The 18,351-nt window shown below is 34.6% G+C and overlaps 1 protein-coding gene across 1 annotated transcript in view; it reads right to left on the bottom strand.

Annotated features, from left to right (window-relative positions):
• Positions 1-18,351, bottom strand: part of LOC145985638 (fatty acid synthase-like) — a 277,489-nt gene that overhangs the window by 120,478 nt on the left and 138,660 nt on the right. Inside the window, exons 20-21 of the mRNA XM_083119710.1 lie at positions 9,570-9,800; positions 8,068-8,191 (exon numbers count right to left, since the gene is read on the bottom strand). Of these exons, the coding sequence (XP_082975836.1) occupies positions 8,068-8,191; positions 9,570-9,800 (355 nt within the window). The remainder of the gene's footprint in view (positions 1-8,067; positions 8,192-9,569; positions 9,801-18,351) is intronic.

The raw sequence follows: 18,351 nt of genomic DNA, 5'->3' as shown, positions 1-18,351 counted from the left end.
ATTCAACTACTTTTTTCTCTTCCTATCTTCGTAACTAAAAAAAAATGTTTTGTCAAATGTTTGGATGACTATAAAAATATTGAAACATATGATGTAATAATAAAACGTTGTTGCATTGTAATCAAATGAATTCGTTGAATATGTAGAATATGGTAGGATATATCTTAAAATGTTAGAAGCTTCCAAAAAAAAAAAAAAACTCCTCTAGGATTTTCCGTGTAGCAGTGAGACACACTAACTAACTAACTCCCTAGCCTTCTTAAACCCGAAGGTTCAGCAACACAGGCCTTCTATTTGTCCCTATCTTGAGCAAGTTCTATATAATCTTTTCCATCCCTACCGATTTTCTTTAGGTCCATCTCAACGTTGTCCCTCCATCTTCGTCTTGGTCTTCCTACAGGTCTCTTAAGTAGGCTTAATTCAGGAAATGCATGTTACTTTTTTCTTCATAAACTTTTGTCTTCTTGTTTAATATCTAAGATTCTAAATTTTATCCAATAACAGTAATTGTACCTGTGGATGCGAAAACTTGATCACTTGCATTGACATTGAGAGTATTTGAAAATAAGATTCTTAGGAAAATATTTTAAAAGGGGATGAAGAAACAAGTGAATGGTGAAGGTTACATAATTTAGAAGTATATAATTTATGTTAGTTTCCAAGTATTATTAGATTGATGATTAAATCACAAATACTTAGGTGGGCACGAATGAGAAAGGAGATTTTACAGGAATCTTGTTGGGAAACCTGATGGTAAAGGACCAAAACGAAGATGGAGATGAATCTAAAAGAAATCTGTCAAGATTGTAATAGAATATATATAAATTTTGCTCAGGATAAGTACAAATTGAACTGTAACCACGAATTTTCAGAATCAAGAGTGCTAGAGAATTAATTAATTAATTAATATTTAATGTAATAAAGGTAGTAATATAGTATTCTTATTGAGAAGAGAATTTCTACAAAACTTATTTTTCCTCGTACGTTTACTAATAGCAGTTACATTTGACATGTTTGACTAATTGCGAATCAACGTATGGAAGCTATTGGAAGCAGTTTGAAGACTGAAATGGCTATGCAAGGACACTTATTATAATGTTAATATTTTTAGTATAATGTTTTGGGAATTGCTTCTCGATAATGTTTGGTATTTAATTTAATCTGTTGTTAGATAAAGTACATAATAGAATTTAAGGATGGAAAATATGAACAGCGAATAAATGATACGTTTGACTAATCGTGAAGATGAGTATCACAGTACGTTTTTATCGTTCTTATATAAACGTTGAAACGTTTAAGAACGTATAAGAACGTTTACCGAAACGTTTCAACGTTGTTTTTATCTAACAACAGATTAAATTAAATACCAAACATTATCGAGAAGCAATTCCCAAAACATTATACTAAAATATTAACATTATAATAAGTGTCCTTGCATAGCCATTTCAGTCTTCAAACTCCTTCCAATAGCTTCCATACGTTGATTCGCAATTAGTCAAACATGTCAAATGTAACTGCTATTAGTAAACGTACGAGGAAAAATAAGTTTGTAGAAATTCTCTTCTCAATAAGAATACTATATTACTACGTTTATTACATTAAATATTAATTAATTAATTAATTCTCTAGCACTCTTGATTCTGAAAATTCGTGGTTACAGTTCAATTTGTACTTATCCTGAGCAAAATTTATATATATTCTATTACAATCTTTACAGATTTCTTTTAGATTCATCTTCATCTTCGTTTTGGTCCTTTACCATCAGGTTTCCCAACAAGATTCCTGTAAAATCTCCTTTCTCATTCGTGCCCACCTAAGTATTTGTGATTTAATCATCAATCTAATAATACTTGGAAACTAACATAAATTATATACTTCTAAATTATGTAACCTTCACCATTCACTTGTTTCTTCATCCCCTTTTAAAATATTTTCCTAAGAATCTTATTTTCAAATACTCTCAATGTCAATGCAAGTGATCAAGTTTTCGCTTCCACAGGTACAATTACTGTTATTGGATAACATTTAGAATCTTAGATATTAAACAAGAAGACAAAAGTTTATGAAGAAAAAAGTAACATGCATTTCCTGAATTAAGCCTACTTAAGAGACCTGTAGGAAGACCAAGACGAAGATGGAGGGACAACGTTGAGATGGACCTAAAGAAAATCGGTAGGGATGGAAAAGATTATATAGAACTTGCTCAAGATAGGGACAAATAGAAGGCCTGTGTTGCTGAACCTTCGGGTTTAAGAAGGCTAGGGAGTTAGTTAGTTAGTGTGTCTCACTGCTACACGGAAAATCCTAGAGGAGTTTTTTTTTTTTGGAAGCTTCTAACATTTTAAGATATATCCTACCATATTCTACATATTCAACGAATTCATTTGATTACAATGCAACAACGTTTTATTATTACATCATATGTTTCAATATTTTTATAGTCATCCAAACATTTGACAAAACATTTTTTTTTAGTTACGAAGATAGGAAGAGAAAAAAGTAGTTGAATAATTTCGAGAAATATTTCTTAATAGGGGACAGTGTTTTAATTTTTTTATTTTATTTCTTTCTTTCGTGTAACCACTATGTTATCGATAGGAACAAGGCAAGACCAACATTACCACTATGCTATTATATTGAAGGGGATTTTCCATTATCAATTGTGTTCACACACAAAACTTAGTACCTGTCTGCATCCATACCTAGATCAAAAGATTCGAACTTATTTAATTATTTACGCTTGTGCTTGTATTTTGCTCTCTTCGGGTTTAAAAAGCCTAGAGAGTTAGTTAGTTGATTGTTTCCCACTGCACTATTTCAATTTTTGAATAATCACATGTTAGTTATGAATGCATTGTTGACATCCTGTCTGATCATATATGTGTTCGGGTTGAGGCTCCGTATCTACCTGCAACATTTCTTTTCTTCTTTTTTCTTGTTATCTGCTTTCTATATTGAACATTAGAAACAACACATTCCCATTAACAATATTTCATATTATGCAAAACATTTAAGTCTATACACCATCAGGGTGTGGGATTGCAACAACGTTACCACTACGTCATCCGACAAAAAGCCAGAATCGGTATTGTTATATTTTATTGCTCAGGTCATTTCAATTTTTAATATGTATAGCTATAGTGAACATACTAACTTAAGCCCTCAGACTCGTAAACCAACAAAAATACACCTCTGTTAACTGCCTTGTATTTGGGGAGGGGGTAGCTGTTGGTGCAATACACTTTGAAGTTTTGTTTTCTAAGTGCCACACATCAATTTCATCATAATTATCATTATTCATCCTCATCGTTGCCATTAGCCAAAATTGCCTCTTCTTTTTTACAAATTTTCGTACTGATATCGCCTTAGCAGATTAACAGAAATCGTCTAAAATTTGAACTCGTGACACCTCCCAATACCGTTGCAAGCTTATTTTTGTGATTGTTCTCCTCAATTATTTAAAGTACCTCACTTTCATATTCAAATACACACAAGTAAAAAAAGGTTCATATCACATTAGTGATTTTAAATTGTATTCTCGGGGCTATTTTCTAACATTGTTGCCTGATATTAAAATAGGCGAAAACACACTGCTATGCTTAACAAAAAAAAATGCAAAATACCCCGACAACGTTTCAGCTACTAGGACCTCATTACCATGAGCCTAATCCTAGTAAGCCACATACACACCTGTTCTTCGTATCGCATATGCTAGTAAGTCAGATGACATACTGGGAGAATCATATTTCCCCCAATGATCCCACCACAACAAACGTCGCACATGCTAGAAGAAACAGGATCAGGATATTTTATGCTAAATTTACAGCTGCCTGTATGCAGTTATAGGCAAATCATTAAAAGAGCGCTCTAATATACAATGATTTCTCCTACCATGTACCCTAACATACAATTTAACATAACAAGTAAAATTTCGATTCGTCTATATATACCCAACAAAACTCAGAAACTGTCATACGCGAGAGCTATATTTTGCAACAACTATAATTACCCAACACTAGCAACAAGAACAAAAAAAATATATCAATTCTTTGTATAATATTAATTAGTAACTTTAGATAATATTAATTATTAGTTTTCAGTTGTAATTAATTTTAAAAAAACAATTAATAACATGTTAGGTGATGATAACCAAGTGCAAAAAGCATTGCATTTTTTTTTACACACAAACAAAGCACCACTTAGTTCACAAAACCTCTAACAGATGGCAGATAGTTACATGGTTCTAGTTAGGATGATGATTTTTGGGTTGTTGGATTGGGGTTGAAGAAGACTATTTGTTGTAGTGACCACAGTATTGTTTTTGTTTTTTTTGTGTTTTCTGTTCTCTTACGAGAATTAATATAGGTTGTCATAGAACCCTCCAATTCATGACTTAGCAAAATCTGTTTGGTGATTCATCATGTACACCTATATGTGAGAAAAAGTATGAATATAACCTATGATCGGAAATCCAAAATGGCGACCGGAAGTGAGGTTATCTTGGAAACGGTAAGACTTAGGAAAAATCTGTTTGCGGATTCATCACGTACGCCTATATGTAAGTAAAATATGAATAGAACCTATGTTCGGAAATCCAAAATGGCGACCGGAAGTGGGGTTATCTTGGAAACGGTAAGACTTAGGAGAAATCTGTTTGCGGATTCATCACATACACCTATACGTGAGAAAAAGTATGAATAGAACCTATGCTCGGAAATCCAAAATGGCGACCGGAAACAGAGTTATCTTATCGCTTTCGCGTTTGCCTTTACGATATTTTCCGTTAAGGTTGCAAGAAACGCATCATTTTCTGGCGTAGAACTGTCTTTTTACCCCTATCAACAATCGAACCAACATCAAGATCGTTTGCGAGTTCAACAGTCCATTGCCCGAGGACACCGTGTGCAGCGTCATCCTGGTCGCCGAGAAGTCCTTCGCGTACGACGTGAAGAACGAGAGGGTGAAGGAGCAGTTTTAAAAAAAAAATCGTAAAAAAAAATTGCCACATACTAAAAGAAAATCAACACATTTTTTTAGGTTATATAAAATATAATGTAAGTTAGTTCGATGCGCAAATAAAAAAAAATGATAGGTCACTGAAGATCGTAAGAAAAAAATCGTAAGATAGGTTAAGTTATATCACGTAAGATCGTGATCCAGTAAGGTGTTGGCAACACTGCGAGTAAGATAGGTTAAGTTATATCACGTAAGATCGTGATCGATTAAGGTGTTGGCAACACTGCGAGAAAATGAGGCTTATGCCTTACAAGAGAAAACCATTAAGTCGAGCCTCACCGAGCCTCACTCCGAGCCTCATTTTCGGGCGCAGAACTGTCCATTTGGGTCTACTCTAAAGTAGGTCAAAGCATGTAGAGGCTCTCGTGTAGTTTAGCACGTAAAAAAAAAGGATAGGTTAAGTTATATCACGTAAGATCGTGATATACCTACCAAGTATGAGTGGGGAAAAAAAGGAAAATTTTACTAAAACATCGCTAAACGCTAAAACATCGACAAAAAATTGTCAAAATATATAAAAAACTGATATTCAATTGATAAAAAAAGAGGCTACAAATGCATACCTACCAAGTGTGAGTGGGAAAAAAGGGAAATTTTACTAAAACATCGCTAAACGCAAAAACATCGACAAAAAATTGTCAAAATATGTCAAAAACTGATATTCGATTGGTAAAAAACAGAGGCTACAAATGCATACCTACAAAGTGTGACTTAGAACCGGCCCAATTACACTACTTATGGCTTTATTTGCCACCTGTAATTCTTTTGCGGCTGGAAATTTTTTGTACTGTAGAAAGTAGTCCTAACGGTTTGTTATATGTGCTGTGCTTATTGTATCTGCAATCCGAACTTCCGAAGCACGAAAATTCGATTGGAAGCTCACAAAGGCTCCTCCTTCTGGAACACGCTCATTTCCATTGCTTGAAGATCTATTTAACTCCAACTTGTATTGCTTGGAAAAATGGTCTATCTTGTGACATTTGAAACACTTTTCGCTTTTTCTGGACGATTCTTCTGTTTCTTGATAATCACTTTTCACCACAAAAGCTTTTGGGTTGGTGTTTTAAGTCCACTTTATGCACAGTAAGGCTAATCGAGACTGGACCTACAGTTTAAAGTGGGATCCGAACCACTTGTGCCTCCACCGGGTATCGAACCCGGGACCCCTTGATACCACAAAAGCTGTTGGTCCACTAACTCTCGTTGGGAAGTCTCATTTCAATTAACCTGAGTCGTTCAATTAGCCTGTCTACTGTACGCTCTTCCACTGGAACCGATTCCCATACACTTTTGAATTCAAGATATTCACTAGGTAAGGTAGACATTATTTGACTCATTAAAAGTAGTTCTGGAAGTTTGGACTTTGTAAGACGTTTCACTTCATCGTTGATTTCACGGAATTTCTCTGAAATCTGGACACGTATGTTGCAATATCTTTCGCTGCATCTTTGGATTGGTTGAAGAATTGTTCTGATAATCGATCCAATGGCTGTGCCGAACTTTGCTCATACACTGACACCAGTTTATCCCAGTGGCGTGCATACAATAACATAAAAATATATTATACCATTATAATCACATGATTATTCAATAATATCTAGATAAAACCGTTCCAATTTTTCGCTACACTTGTGTGTACCAGCCCATGCAGGCATGCACTGAGGTTGAGCCGAAGCGATCTCCCTCTCGCATCAGTTAAGCAATGGCAGACAGACAGTTGTGCACGGACATCAAGGTCACGGGCCCTGTGCGTGAATTTCTGCTACAAACAAAGCTAGCATCGGACAGGGAGTTAGTTTACTCTATACAGAGACAGAGAGTGTATAGGAGTGTTTCAACTCGTATTGTTTTCGGTTTTCCTCAGTTTACGGGTATGGTTTGCCGAATGTATATGAAACTCTGTGAATGTACCAAGTAGTATCTCGAAATATAGAACAATCTGTACTATAAAAGAGCTTTTGTCCAACCCGTTTTCTGCCCGTTCTTCCTCAGAAGAAAAATTAGATATTTAAAAATGGAGGTGGTTACCAAATTTGCTTTCCAGAAGAGAAGGCCGGGATTTTAATTCTGTTGATCTTACAGAGGTGATCAACCGAAGTGTCAAGGGTGAGTTGAAAGCCAGAATCTAGTTATTTTCTATAAAATTTTGCTTATAATAAAATTGATATTAGGTCTAATTATTTCAATAGTTATTCTTTTAATTTAAACGATTACCAGCTGTGATTTTTATCAAGGCAAGCCTGCCCCTTCATTTACTATTGTTTACTTAAAAATTATATATTCAATGCTTCGGCTATCTAAATGGTCACCGCACGCCACTGGTTTATCCCAAATTTCCTTAGATGTATCACACGTGCTGATTAGTTCCGAATTAGCATTAAGTTCCTGTGGAGAAGTACACGTTCCATCCACTACTTTTAGGACATCGTGGTGCCGTAACAGCAGCTCCGCTTGTCATTTCCATCTCGGCCAGTTCTGCGCATCTTCCAGATTGTCTACTTTTGTTTTGAACTCCATCTTTAACAGCAAACCAAAGACGCTTCTTCCGAAGGTGCAAAACTCTCGCCAGTCCGGTTATGAAGACAAAGGACACTTCCCGTGGCACTCCGATAAACTACGCAGTGGAACGTATCTGGGCCCATAACCTGTTGAACCTCAGCGCAGATATTTCAGAAGTTGGTTTTCAAAATAGTAACAACAGAACTCGTGCTAACAGTCAATTAACACTTTATTAGTGTCCAACACGACGGACCGCGACGCGATGTATACGACAATGTTTTTTGAGAGCATTCTACAGACGATTCACTACAGCGCAAATGCAAAAGGATACGTCAATCTGACCATGCTGGGAAAGTGTGTTTTTGTACACCGTTCAACAGTTTCTTTATTACATAATCATATTTAAACCATAGCAACAAGAGTTACCGAAGAATGTGTAAGAGCCGATTAAAATCCTGAAAATACAACTCAACACGCGGACACAGAGACTAGAGAGGTTAAAAAGGACCCGGAATATGAAAAAATAATGCAGAAATTTGTGTTTATGCGTACCTGTTCTAGTCGATCCTTGACTATATCTTCAGCAGCCAATCTTCCTGTAGCTAACATGATATCTCTGAAGTTTAGAGCTGAGAAATACACGTCACAGAGATTTATCTTTCCATGACTAGATGTGCTGTAATGCGAGAGAACAGACCATACATTATAATTACAGAATCCGAAAAGTAGACGAATCAATTTAAGATTTGCCGGCCCCTTGGCGGTGTGATTAGCACATTGCGCTATGACGCCAGTGGTCCCGGGTTAGAATCCCGGCCTGAGCATGGATGTTTGCGAGTGTCCATTCATCAATTTCATCATATCATCACTGATCCCCATCTTTGCAAATTAGCCAAAACTGGCACAAAAACTAAGTAAAAGTTTTGTAAAATAAAGCAAATCAATCAATCAATTAAAGAGACGTACATACATACATACTTTTAGCATTAGAATCTAATTTGAGTGAAATCATTTCACTTCAATATCACACCAAGTAGTCAGAGGACGGGTATTCGCCAAAGTTCGGTAACCGGTTACATTCAAACTCAGATGTACCTAGAGGCCAAAGGCTACCAATGTTGTGATTTTAATGATGGTAGCATTGGAGACATTAAGACAAGAATCTTGGATCGTTAAAAATAATTAAATTTCCAATACAATAATACGTAACATTAATACTTCTTACCTTAGACTTACAGGGGGATGATATTAATGCAATTAAGAATAATGCTAAAATATTTTTTTAAGAAGCTAAAGAGATAGTTTTGGAAGTTAGCAAGGAGAAAACTAAATATGCTTACAGGCCGAAACCAAGTGTTAGGTAATAATCAAAATCTAATTATTGATAACAAATCGTTTGAACCAGTTTCCAAATTCAAGTACTTAGGAGTAATACTAACAAATTAAAATGATATTAAAGTGGTAATAAAAAGCAGGCTTAATTCAGGAAATGCATGTTACTTTTCTCTTCATAAACTTTTGTCTTCTCGTCTAATATCTAAGAAACTAAATGTTAAAATATACAAAACAGTAATTTTGCCTGTAGTATTATATTCATGTGAAACTTGGTCCCTTACATTGAATGAGGAACATAAATTGAGAGTGTTTGAAAATAATATTCTTAGGAAAATATTTGGACCTAAAAGGGACGAGGAGACTGGTGGAGAAGGTTCCATAATTTAGAACTACATAATTTGTATTCATGTCCAGATGTTATTAGAATGATTAAATAAAAAAGACTTAGGTGGGCAGGGCATGTGGCACGAATGGAGGAGGAAAGAAGAGTTTAAACGATTATTGTTGGGAAACCTGATGGTAAGAGACCAGTAGGAAGGCCAAGACGAAGATGGAGAGATAACGTTGAGATGGACCTAAAGGAAATCTGTAGAGATGGAAAAGAGTATATAGATCTTGCTCAGGATAGAGACAGATGGAAGAAGGCCTGTGTTGCTGCAGCCATGAACCTTCGGGTTTAAGAAGGCTAGAGAGTTAGTTTGTTACTTAATACTCCTCACCTTAGAGGCGATTGAATCCATCGAAGACTCGAGAGGTCGCCCCTTCTCAAGGTGTTCAGGTACGCGTATTCTGTGTGGATGATTGGGGAATCCTCGAAGGGCAAGTGACGGTAGCTCCCCCATAACCCTTCCTCGTACACGTTCATCGCCAGGTCCTTGAGCAGCTGTTGTCGGAAGAAAGGGTCTGTGAGACTGAATTCAGGAGCTGCTGAATCGCGAATGAACACGCACCTGTAAGTGAGGAGCAACGTAACTGCCATGTAACTCTCATTCCATTGACTTAGAATTACACACAGTCAAACATATTTTAGAAAACAAATAATGAAAGAAGTAGTTACAACTTAAAAGAGTACAGTTGAACTCTGTAATCAGAGCCGCTGGAGTAGCAACTTGGATATTCACTCGAAAGTGGCACTATGAATGAAATATTGATTGAGTGTTGTCCAGCTTATAGTAAACTGGTGATGCCGATTGACAAACGCAGATAGCCAATTTTTCCAGACTTGTTGATTTCATTTGACGTGTATACAGGTCCCGCAACAAACCCGAAGCAGACTATGACAATTTCTTTTTCCATGGATTAGTTATGAACTTGAATACTCAAAGAATTTGGTTATGCATCATTAATTGAATTGAAAATACTTAGGAGCGAACAATAGACCCATTAATTGACATTAATGGTTTTTTTATTCATTTTCGAGGGGTGACGCTATTGTTAATTAATCAAGCGCCACGTGTCGGGGGTGAAGGAGGAGATGAGTCATCGATGACTCATGCACACGTGTGAGTTTGAAATTAATGGTTTTCCATTAGTGCACAAAAGATACTATTATGTATTCCGTTCTTACACGAACCTAACCCTATTGTTGTATTTTATATATGCGTTTCTGCCGGACATGAGTCACAGATGATTTATACAGACGTTGGAGTTAGGAATTAATGGTTTTTCCATTAATGTACAAAATACATTATTATGGAGTTCGTTTTCGGACTATTCTAACACTATTGTTGTACTTTATATATGTGTTTCATCCGGATATGAGTCACGGATGATTTATACAGTCGAGGTACTTGAAGTTAATGGTTTTTCCATTAATGTACAAGCCATTTGATGGCGTGAGGCAAGGTTTCCAGGCGTCGATGACGTCATGTGGCGACGGTGCTGGATTATATTAGCTATAATTAAGGATCTGTATTTACCCGAAATCAACCGGTGCCGATGCGATCGGAGGTAGAAGATATTATAACACAATATATGGCGTTATTCTATGTTCGCTTTAAAGGCGAAGAAATTGAACGATGTAGCCTATATGAAAACGAAGTATTCGAGCAGAATGCATGTTATTAGTAATAATTGCTCTTAAAAAAAAGGGAACAATACCGCAAGAACCTGTTATGTGGTTGCATTCATCGTCACCCCAAACCGCGAGCGATCATTGACGCACGAGGGGAGAAACGACTCTATTGTTATGACCCCCATCGGTCTTCTTCCGGAGTTGAACGGTAGGCAGGTGCCGCCAATTTTTTTTACACGCGTGTATTGATTTTCTTTGAGGTTCCAATTTTATTTTGTGGAAGTAATTTACGCGTTCTTTTTTCTTCCGCCTTTTGTAACATTGCAAAGACTATTTGACCTAAGGCGTAAGGAATTTTGCTGAACTAGGAACAATCGGTTCCAGTATCTACAGGTTAAAGTGGATGTGATCCACTATTTGCCCTATTTCTAGGTTGCGAACCACGGACCCTTTGATTATTGACTTATAAACATCGGGATTCACGTAAAATTGACCAGATGTTTTTACTGTTACGGCCAATATTTCGCATTTTTTGTGTATTTTTACTCAGAAAAACGCTATTTGAACGATTCAAGCAAGAGTTTTCATGGCAATTTAGACACACAAACTGTGTTTCTTCAACTTTAGCTGAAGGTTAGGTTTATTTTTTTTTTACTCTAATATCACAATTTCATCTATTCAGGCAACATTTTTTATTAAATTTCGGACTCACAAAGACATTTTTTCAACTTTTTAACTTGCTATTTTAAAAGTTTATTTCCATTTTTTACTCTAATATCACAATTTCATCTATTCTGGCAGGAGTGTTTATTCCAGTTTAGACTTGCAAAGATAATTTTTTCAACTTCTTTTATTAATTTTTCTATTTATTGCCTTTTGTATCTTATATTTTTTAATTCTTAACTTTGAGTTTTGTTCTTTATTTAAAAAAAAATCTCTAATCACTGAGGAAGAAGTGCTTTTAAGTAAAACTGTACCCACTAACTTTATTATTACTATTATTATTATTATTATTATTATTGTTTTTGTTTTGATGTAGTTGTTGAATCTTGTTGTTGTTGTTAGGGTTTATTGACTTCCACTACGCTATTTTTGGTTTGCTTCGTAGGAAAGTTTGTTTATTTTAGAGTTTCCTCGGTATTCTCTTACTGATAGGGTAGGTAAAGTTTCCTAAATATATGAGTAGGGTTCCATATATTCTTGTTCTTGCATGTTTTTCATATGATGTGATCACCACAACTCTCCAAGTGCTTTTACTGCATGTTTCCAGTGATTCCTAGAGCCACTTTATGCATGAGAGAAAGCTTGAAAATTTCGATCTCAGATAACCGTCAACCTTATGTCAGAGTATTTTCGAGTATATTTTAGACTTATTATGGGCCACTAGAATATCACGGCTTGCTTAATTTTTAAGTATGTTGCGCAGTTATTGTATTTTTGCTTTTGCTTTCTAGATAAACTGTATGAAATGTTTAATATTTGTACTTTTTTTGCACTTATAAGAGGCCAAACTTTTACTGTAACTAAAATTATTATGTCTCTAAGCACTGAAACCCCTTTACCAAGAGTACTATAACTGAATGTTTATTAATATTGTTTCTTTCATCCCTGAAGTATAACAATTTAACAATATAATGACAAATCACAGGACAAGTCGATGTTAGCAGATGACTACGTGGCTCTTAAGTCCACCTGCCAAACTTTTCTTACCATGCTATTTACCCTTATAGTCTTTTATTCGGGATACGTTTGAAGTACTATTGACTTTTTTGAGTGTTTGATTAATACCAGGGGTTATTTGTAGCTGTTATGCTGTATTATTCGAGGCTTCTATTTTTTATTCTACAATCACTATATGTCCCTGAGAACTAAATTCCACTGACTGAAGCTTAAAGCTTAGGCTCTACAGCATGTTGAATGGTTAAGCACTGGTCAATATGAATTTTACAGAGGCTAGTAGGAGGCATAGGAACACACGCCACAGCCTTATTAGCGTGCAAGAAGCACTTTCAGGGAGTACTACGAGGAAACGAAGTTGATTTTTTTGAGTGCTTTACCACTTACACAGCAAATATTTGCTATTTCAAGTAACTACATGTACCAGAACATTTTACAGCCCAACACTAACTAGACTTCAATTTATACTTTATTAGGTGCTAAATGTAGCAAGAACACTGATTGTACATACTTTTGAGAATCCAACTATATCAGGATTTTTTCTATGTAAGTATATTTTTTATTGATTACTAACTTTAACAGACCAATCAGGAAGACGACAAAATTCACTCAACTTAATACTATAGTGTAGGTGATTGCATGAAAAGTAGAAATTATAACAACCACAAGATTTCGCTTTTTTTGCTTTTGTGACTAATCGTGACGCTGAGTATGAATGGGTGGCCAAAAATCTTAAGGACTGGATGTATTTTACCACTACAGACGCCTATGTAGAAACACTAGAGTACTGTTAGCTTTCAAAATTGAGGTTATACTGTACTGTTTCTTAAATATTTTGTATTTGGCACGCTTAACAAGTTACACTTATATCCATTTCAGGACAAATATTGCTAAAACTCTCAAATTTACTGTGTACAAGTTGATATTTCTGCTATCAGAGGAATTAACATACCTATTTTACAAACAAATGGTATTGTTTACACTTTATTTACTTCAATCTGAGACTAATATTTTACAGTAATTGAATCATTCAGCCCTAGTCAATACTTTACTGCATCAGAAAGTTTGTTATTAATCTAATAAGTATGCTATTTTGTGCTATTCTAACGCAAACGTTATTTAATTCACTGGTTATAATGCAAACTTTTGCACAAATTCGATATATTCACTACCTTCAAACCAAACAATTGTACTTATTTAGCGCATTTCATTTATATTTCTTGTAATTAACTTATGTTTCTTATAATTAACAAATTGAACTAATTACTTTGGCATGTTAAAAACCTAATTTTTACTATTTCCTATTCTATCAGGTTCTATATTGCTGTTTTTATCAATTTATGTAAGACCGCATTCTGGTAAATACACATATATTCTCTTTTATACACACGCACGCCACACACACACACACAGCACATTTACACACTTATACGAATATACATCTGACGTTTTTCAATATTTTGCTATGAACTTTGCATCCACGCTATTCAAACAAGGGCAGGCAATGTAGTATTTATGAGTATTAGTAATCCCAAAGTGCTGTTTTTTTTTTGGTGTCCAAGTTCAGATGAGAGTCTGCTATGTGCCTTTTGCAGGGGATTGCATGTGAAGTGTATGCATATTGAGCATTATTGAGTATGTATGCTTCCAAGTTTTGCTGTTATTTTCCTATACTTCTTCGAGACTGTAGAGAGTTCTCTCTTTTCAAGCAGTTTTCTTTCATTGTTTGGATACTTTTTGGGAACTTAGCAGTTTTTTATGTTATGAAGCAGATTGTTGTAGAATATTTTGCATGGTCTTTTGTGATATTGAGTGGCTGCTGTAATGGTAGTAAGTATCTTTCCTTCTTGTGTTGATGTTCTTGTGTAGGTTTCCTATTTTCGGTCAAGTTGCAGTACTTAGAATAATCGCTATTGTCTTATTGATCTACGAAGCTCCTTTGAATAATCATTTGCATGTGACCCTATACTCCACGCTGTACTTTGTTCTGGGAGCTATCTTTTGAAGCCTTAGCATTCTGCTAGTACAGTATTATTAACGTAGAGGTAAATTAGTTCGTGAAAATATGTATTTTTCTGATTAACTATAGTCGCTTAGTTGTTCTAGCAGGTATAAGTAGTTACTGCTGATGTTGTTAATTTCCTATTCGCAGGTGCTATGTATGATGTAGTTTATTTGGGTAATTATAATTCTGTACTGTAAATAGCCTTGGCTGTCCCTTTTATTCTTATGTTGTTGAGTTTCTCCATAAGCATGCCCTGTTTTACTCTATTCTATGCCTTGTTGCTGCTAGATATCTGAGGTATGTTGCTGGTTCATATCCGAGTTAGCTTGTTTGACTACCTATTATTTTTGCTATGGCTGTGGCTATTGATGTCCCTTTCTGAATTCCATGTTGGTTTCTGTTTATCCTTGTTGCTGCTTGTTATCTGAGTTAGGTTGTTTGACTTCACTGCTATCCTTTTTTAACTATATTGTTGATTGCTTTTTTGTTTATTTCCTTATTTGTTTTTATTTGTTTACTGAATCTATTTGTTTTGTATCTTGTAATATTATTTACTATAGTAACAAAATTATTTTTAAAAATTGATATTTATCAACAAGCTTGTATATTTCTTGTTCAGTATTTGTCAAAGTTTAATTTATTTTGACTGCTATCTTTAGCACGTAACACTATTTTGAATTTTAATATATAAATTCATGAAAATTTACTGTAATTTTATATCAACTAACATATTTATTTTAACAACAATAACAAAATTGTACAAAAGTTCAAATAGCAGAAGAATTGTACTCTTAAATTATTAACTTTGAAAGAATTGTATTTTTAAAACTTTAACTTTGAAAAAATTGTACTTTTAAAACATTAACTTTGAAAAATTGTACGTTTAAATTATTGACTTTGAAAAAAATTGTACTTTTAAAACATTCACTTTGAAAAAAATGTACTCTTAAATTATTAATATTGAAAGCACCAGAAATAATCAAGTATATGGGAAAAGAGGAGAAGATCTGTTGCTCAGAATAATAAATGTGGGATGGAAGGAACATAATTTTGTTACTATAGTAAATAATATTACAAGACACAAAACAAATAGATTCAGTAAACAAATAAAAACAAATAAGGAAATAAACAAAAAAGCAATCAACAATAAAGTTAAAAAAGGATAGCAGTGAAGTCAAACAACCTAACTCAGATAACAAGCAGCAACAAGGATAAACAGAAACCAACATGGAATTCAGAAAGGGACATCAATAGCCACAGCCATAGCAAAAATAATAGGTAGTCAAACAAGCTAACTCGGATATGAACCAGCAACATACCTCAGATATCTAGCAGCAACAAGGCATAGAATAGAGTAAAACAGGGCATGCTTATGGAGAAACTCAACAACATAAGAATAAAAGGGACAGCCAAGGCTATTTACAGTACAGAATTATAATTACCCAAATAAACTACATCATACATAGCACCTGCGAATAGGAAATTAACAACATCAGCAGTAACTACTTATACCTGCTAGAACAACTAAGCGACTATAGTTAATCAGAAAAATACATATTTTCACGAACTAATTTACCTCTACGTTAATAATACTGTACTAGCAGAATGCTAAGGCTTCAAAAGATAGCTCCCAGAACAAAGTACAGCGTGGAGTATAGGGTCACATGCAAATGATTATTCAAAGGAGCTTCGTAGATCAATAAGACAATAGCGATTATTCTAAGTACTGCAACTTGACCGAAAATAGGAAACCTACACAAGAACATCAACACAAGAAGGAAAGATACTTACTACCATTACAGCAGCCACTCAATATCACAAAAGACCATGCAAAATATTCTACAACAATCTGCTTCATAACATAAAAAACTGCTAAGTTCCCAAAAAGTATCCAAACAATGAAAGAAAACTGCTTGAAAAGAGAGAACTCTCTACAGTCTCGCAGAAGTATAGGAAAATAACAGCAAAACTTGGAAGCATACATACTCAATAATGCTCAATATGCATACACTTCACATGCAATCCCCTGCAAAAGGCACATAGCAGACTCTCATCTGAACTTGGACACCAAAAAAAAAACAGCACTTTGGGATTACTAATACTCATAAATACTACATTGCCTGCCCTTGTTTGAATAGCGTGGATGCAAAGTTCATAGCAAAATATTGAAAAACGTCAGATGTATATTCGTATAAGTGTGTAAATGTGCTGTGTGTGTGTGTGTGGCGTGCGTGTGTATAAAAGAGAATATATGTGTATTTACCAGAATGCGGTCTTACATAAATTGATAAAAACAGCAATATAGAACCTGATAGAATAGGAAATAGTAAAAATTAGGTTTTTAACATGCCAAAGTAATTAGTTCAATTTGTTAATTATAAGAAACATAAGTTAATTACAAGAAATATAAATGAAATGCGCTAAATAAGTACAATTGTTTGGTTTGAAGGTAGTGAATATATCGAATTTGTGCAAAAGTTTGCATTATAACCAGTGAATTAAATAACGTTTGCGTTAGAATAGCACAAAATAGCATACTTATTAGATTAATAACAAACTTTCTGATGCAGTAAAGTATTGACTAGGGCTGAATGATTCAATTACTGTAAAATATTAGTCTCAGATTGAAGTAAATAAAGTGTAAACAATACCATTTGTTTGTAAAATAGGTATGTTAATTCCTCTGATAGCAGAAATATCAACTTGTACACAGTAAATTTGAGAGTTTTAGCAATATTTGTCCTGAAATGGATATAAGTGTAACTTGTTAAGCGTGCCAAATACAAAATATTTAAGAAACAGTACAGTATAACCTCAATTTTGAAAGCTAACAGTACTCTAGTGTTTCTACATAGGCGTCTGTAGTGGTAAAATACATCCAGTCCTTAAGATTTTTGGCCACCCATTCATACTCAGCGTCACGATTAGTCACAAAAGCAAAAAAAGCGAAATCTTGTGGTTGTTATAATTTCTACTTTTCATGCAATCACCTACACTATAGTATTAAGTTGAGTGAATTTTGTCGTCTTCCTGATTGGTCTGTTAAAGTTAGTAATCAATAAAAAATATACTTACATAGAAAAAATCCTGATATAGTTGGATTCTCAAAAGTATGTACAATCAGTGTTCTTGCTACATTTAGCACCTAATAAAGTATAAATTGAAGTCTAGTTAGTGTTGGGCTGTAAAATGTTCTGGTACATGTAGTTACTTGAAATAGCAAATATTTGCTGTGTAAGTGGTAAAGCACTCAAAAAAATCAACTTCGTTTCCTCGTAGTACTCCCTGAAAGTGCTTCTTGCACGCTAATAAGGCTGTGGCGTGTGTTCCTATGCCTCCTACTAGCCTCTGTAAAATTCATATTGACCAGTGCTTAACCATTCAACATGCTGTAGAGCCTAAGCTTTAAGCTTCAGTCAGTGGAATTTAGTTCTCAGGGACATATAGTGATTGTAGAATAAAAATTAGAAGCCTCGAATAATACAGCATAACAGCTACAAATAACCCCTGGTATTAATCAAACACTCAAAAAAGTCAATAGTACTTGAAACGTACCCCGAATAAAAGACTATAAGGGTAAATAGCATGGTAAGAAAAGTTTGGCAGGTGGACTTAAGAGCCACGTAGTCACCTGATAGCATCGACTTGTCCTCTGATTTGTCATTATATTGTTAAATTGTTATATTTAAGGGATGAAAGAAACAATATTAATAAACATTCAGTTATAGTACTCTTGGTAAAGGGGTTTCAGTGCTTAGAGACATAATAATTTTAGTTACAGTAAAATTTTGGCCTCTTATAAGTG

The sequence above is a fragment of the Lepisma saccharinum genome, chromosome 1, assembly GCF_977018435.1.
Source record: "Lepisma saccharinum chromosome 1, izLepSacc3.1, whole genome shotgun sequence".
NCBI lineage: Eukaryota > Metazoa > Arthropoda > Insecta > Zygentoma > Lepismatidae > Lepisma > Lepisma saccharinum.
The sequence above is the reverse complement of the archived record's forward strand: the minus strand, read 5'-3'. Positions and strand labels throughout refer to the sequence as shown.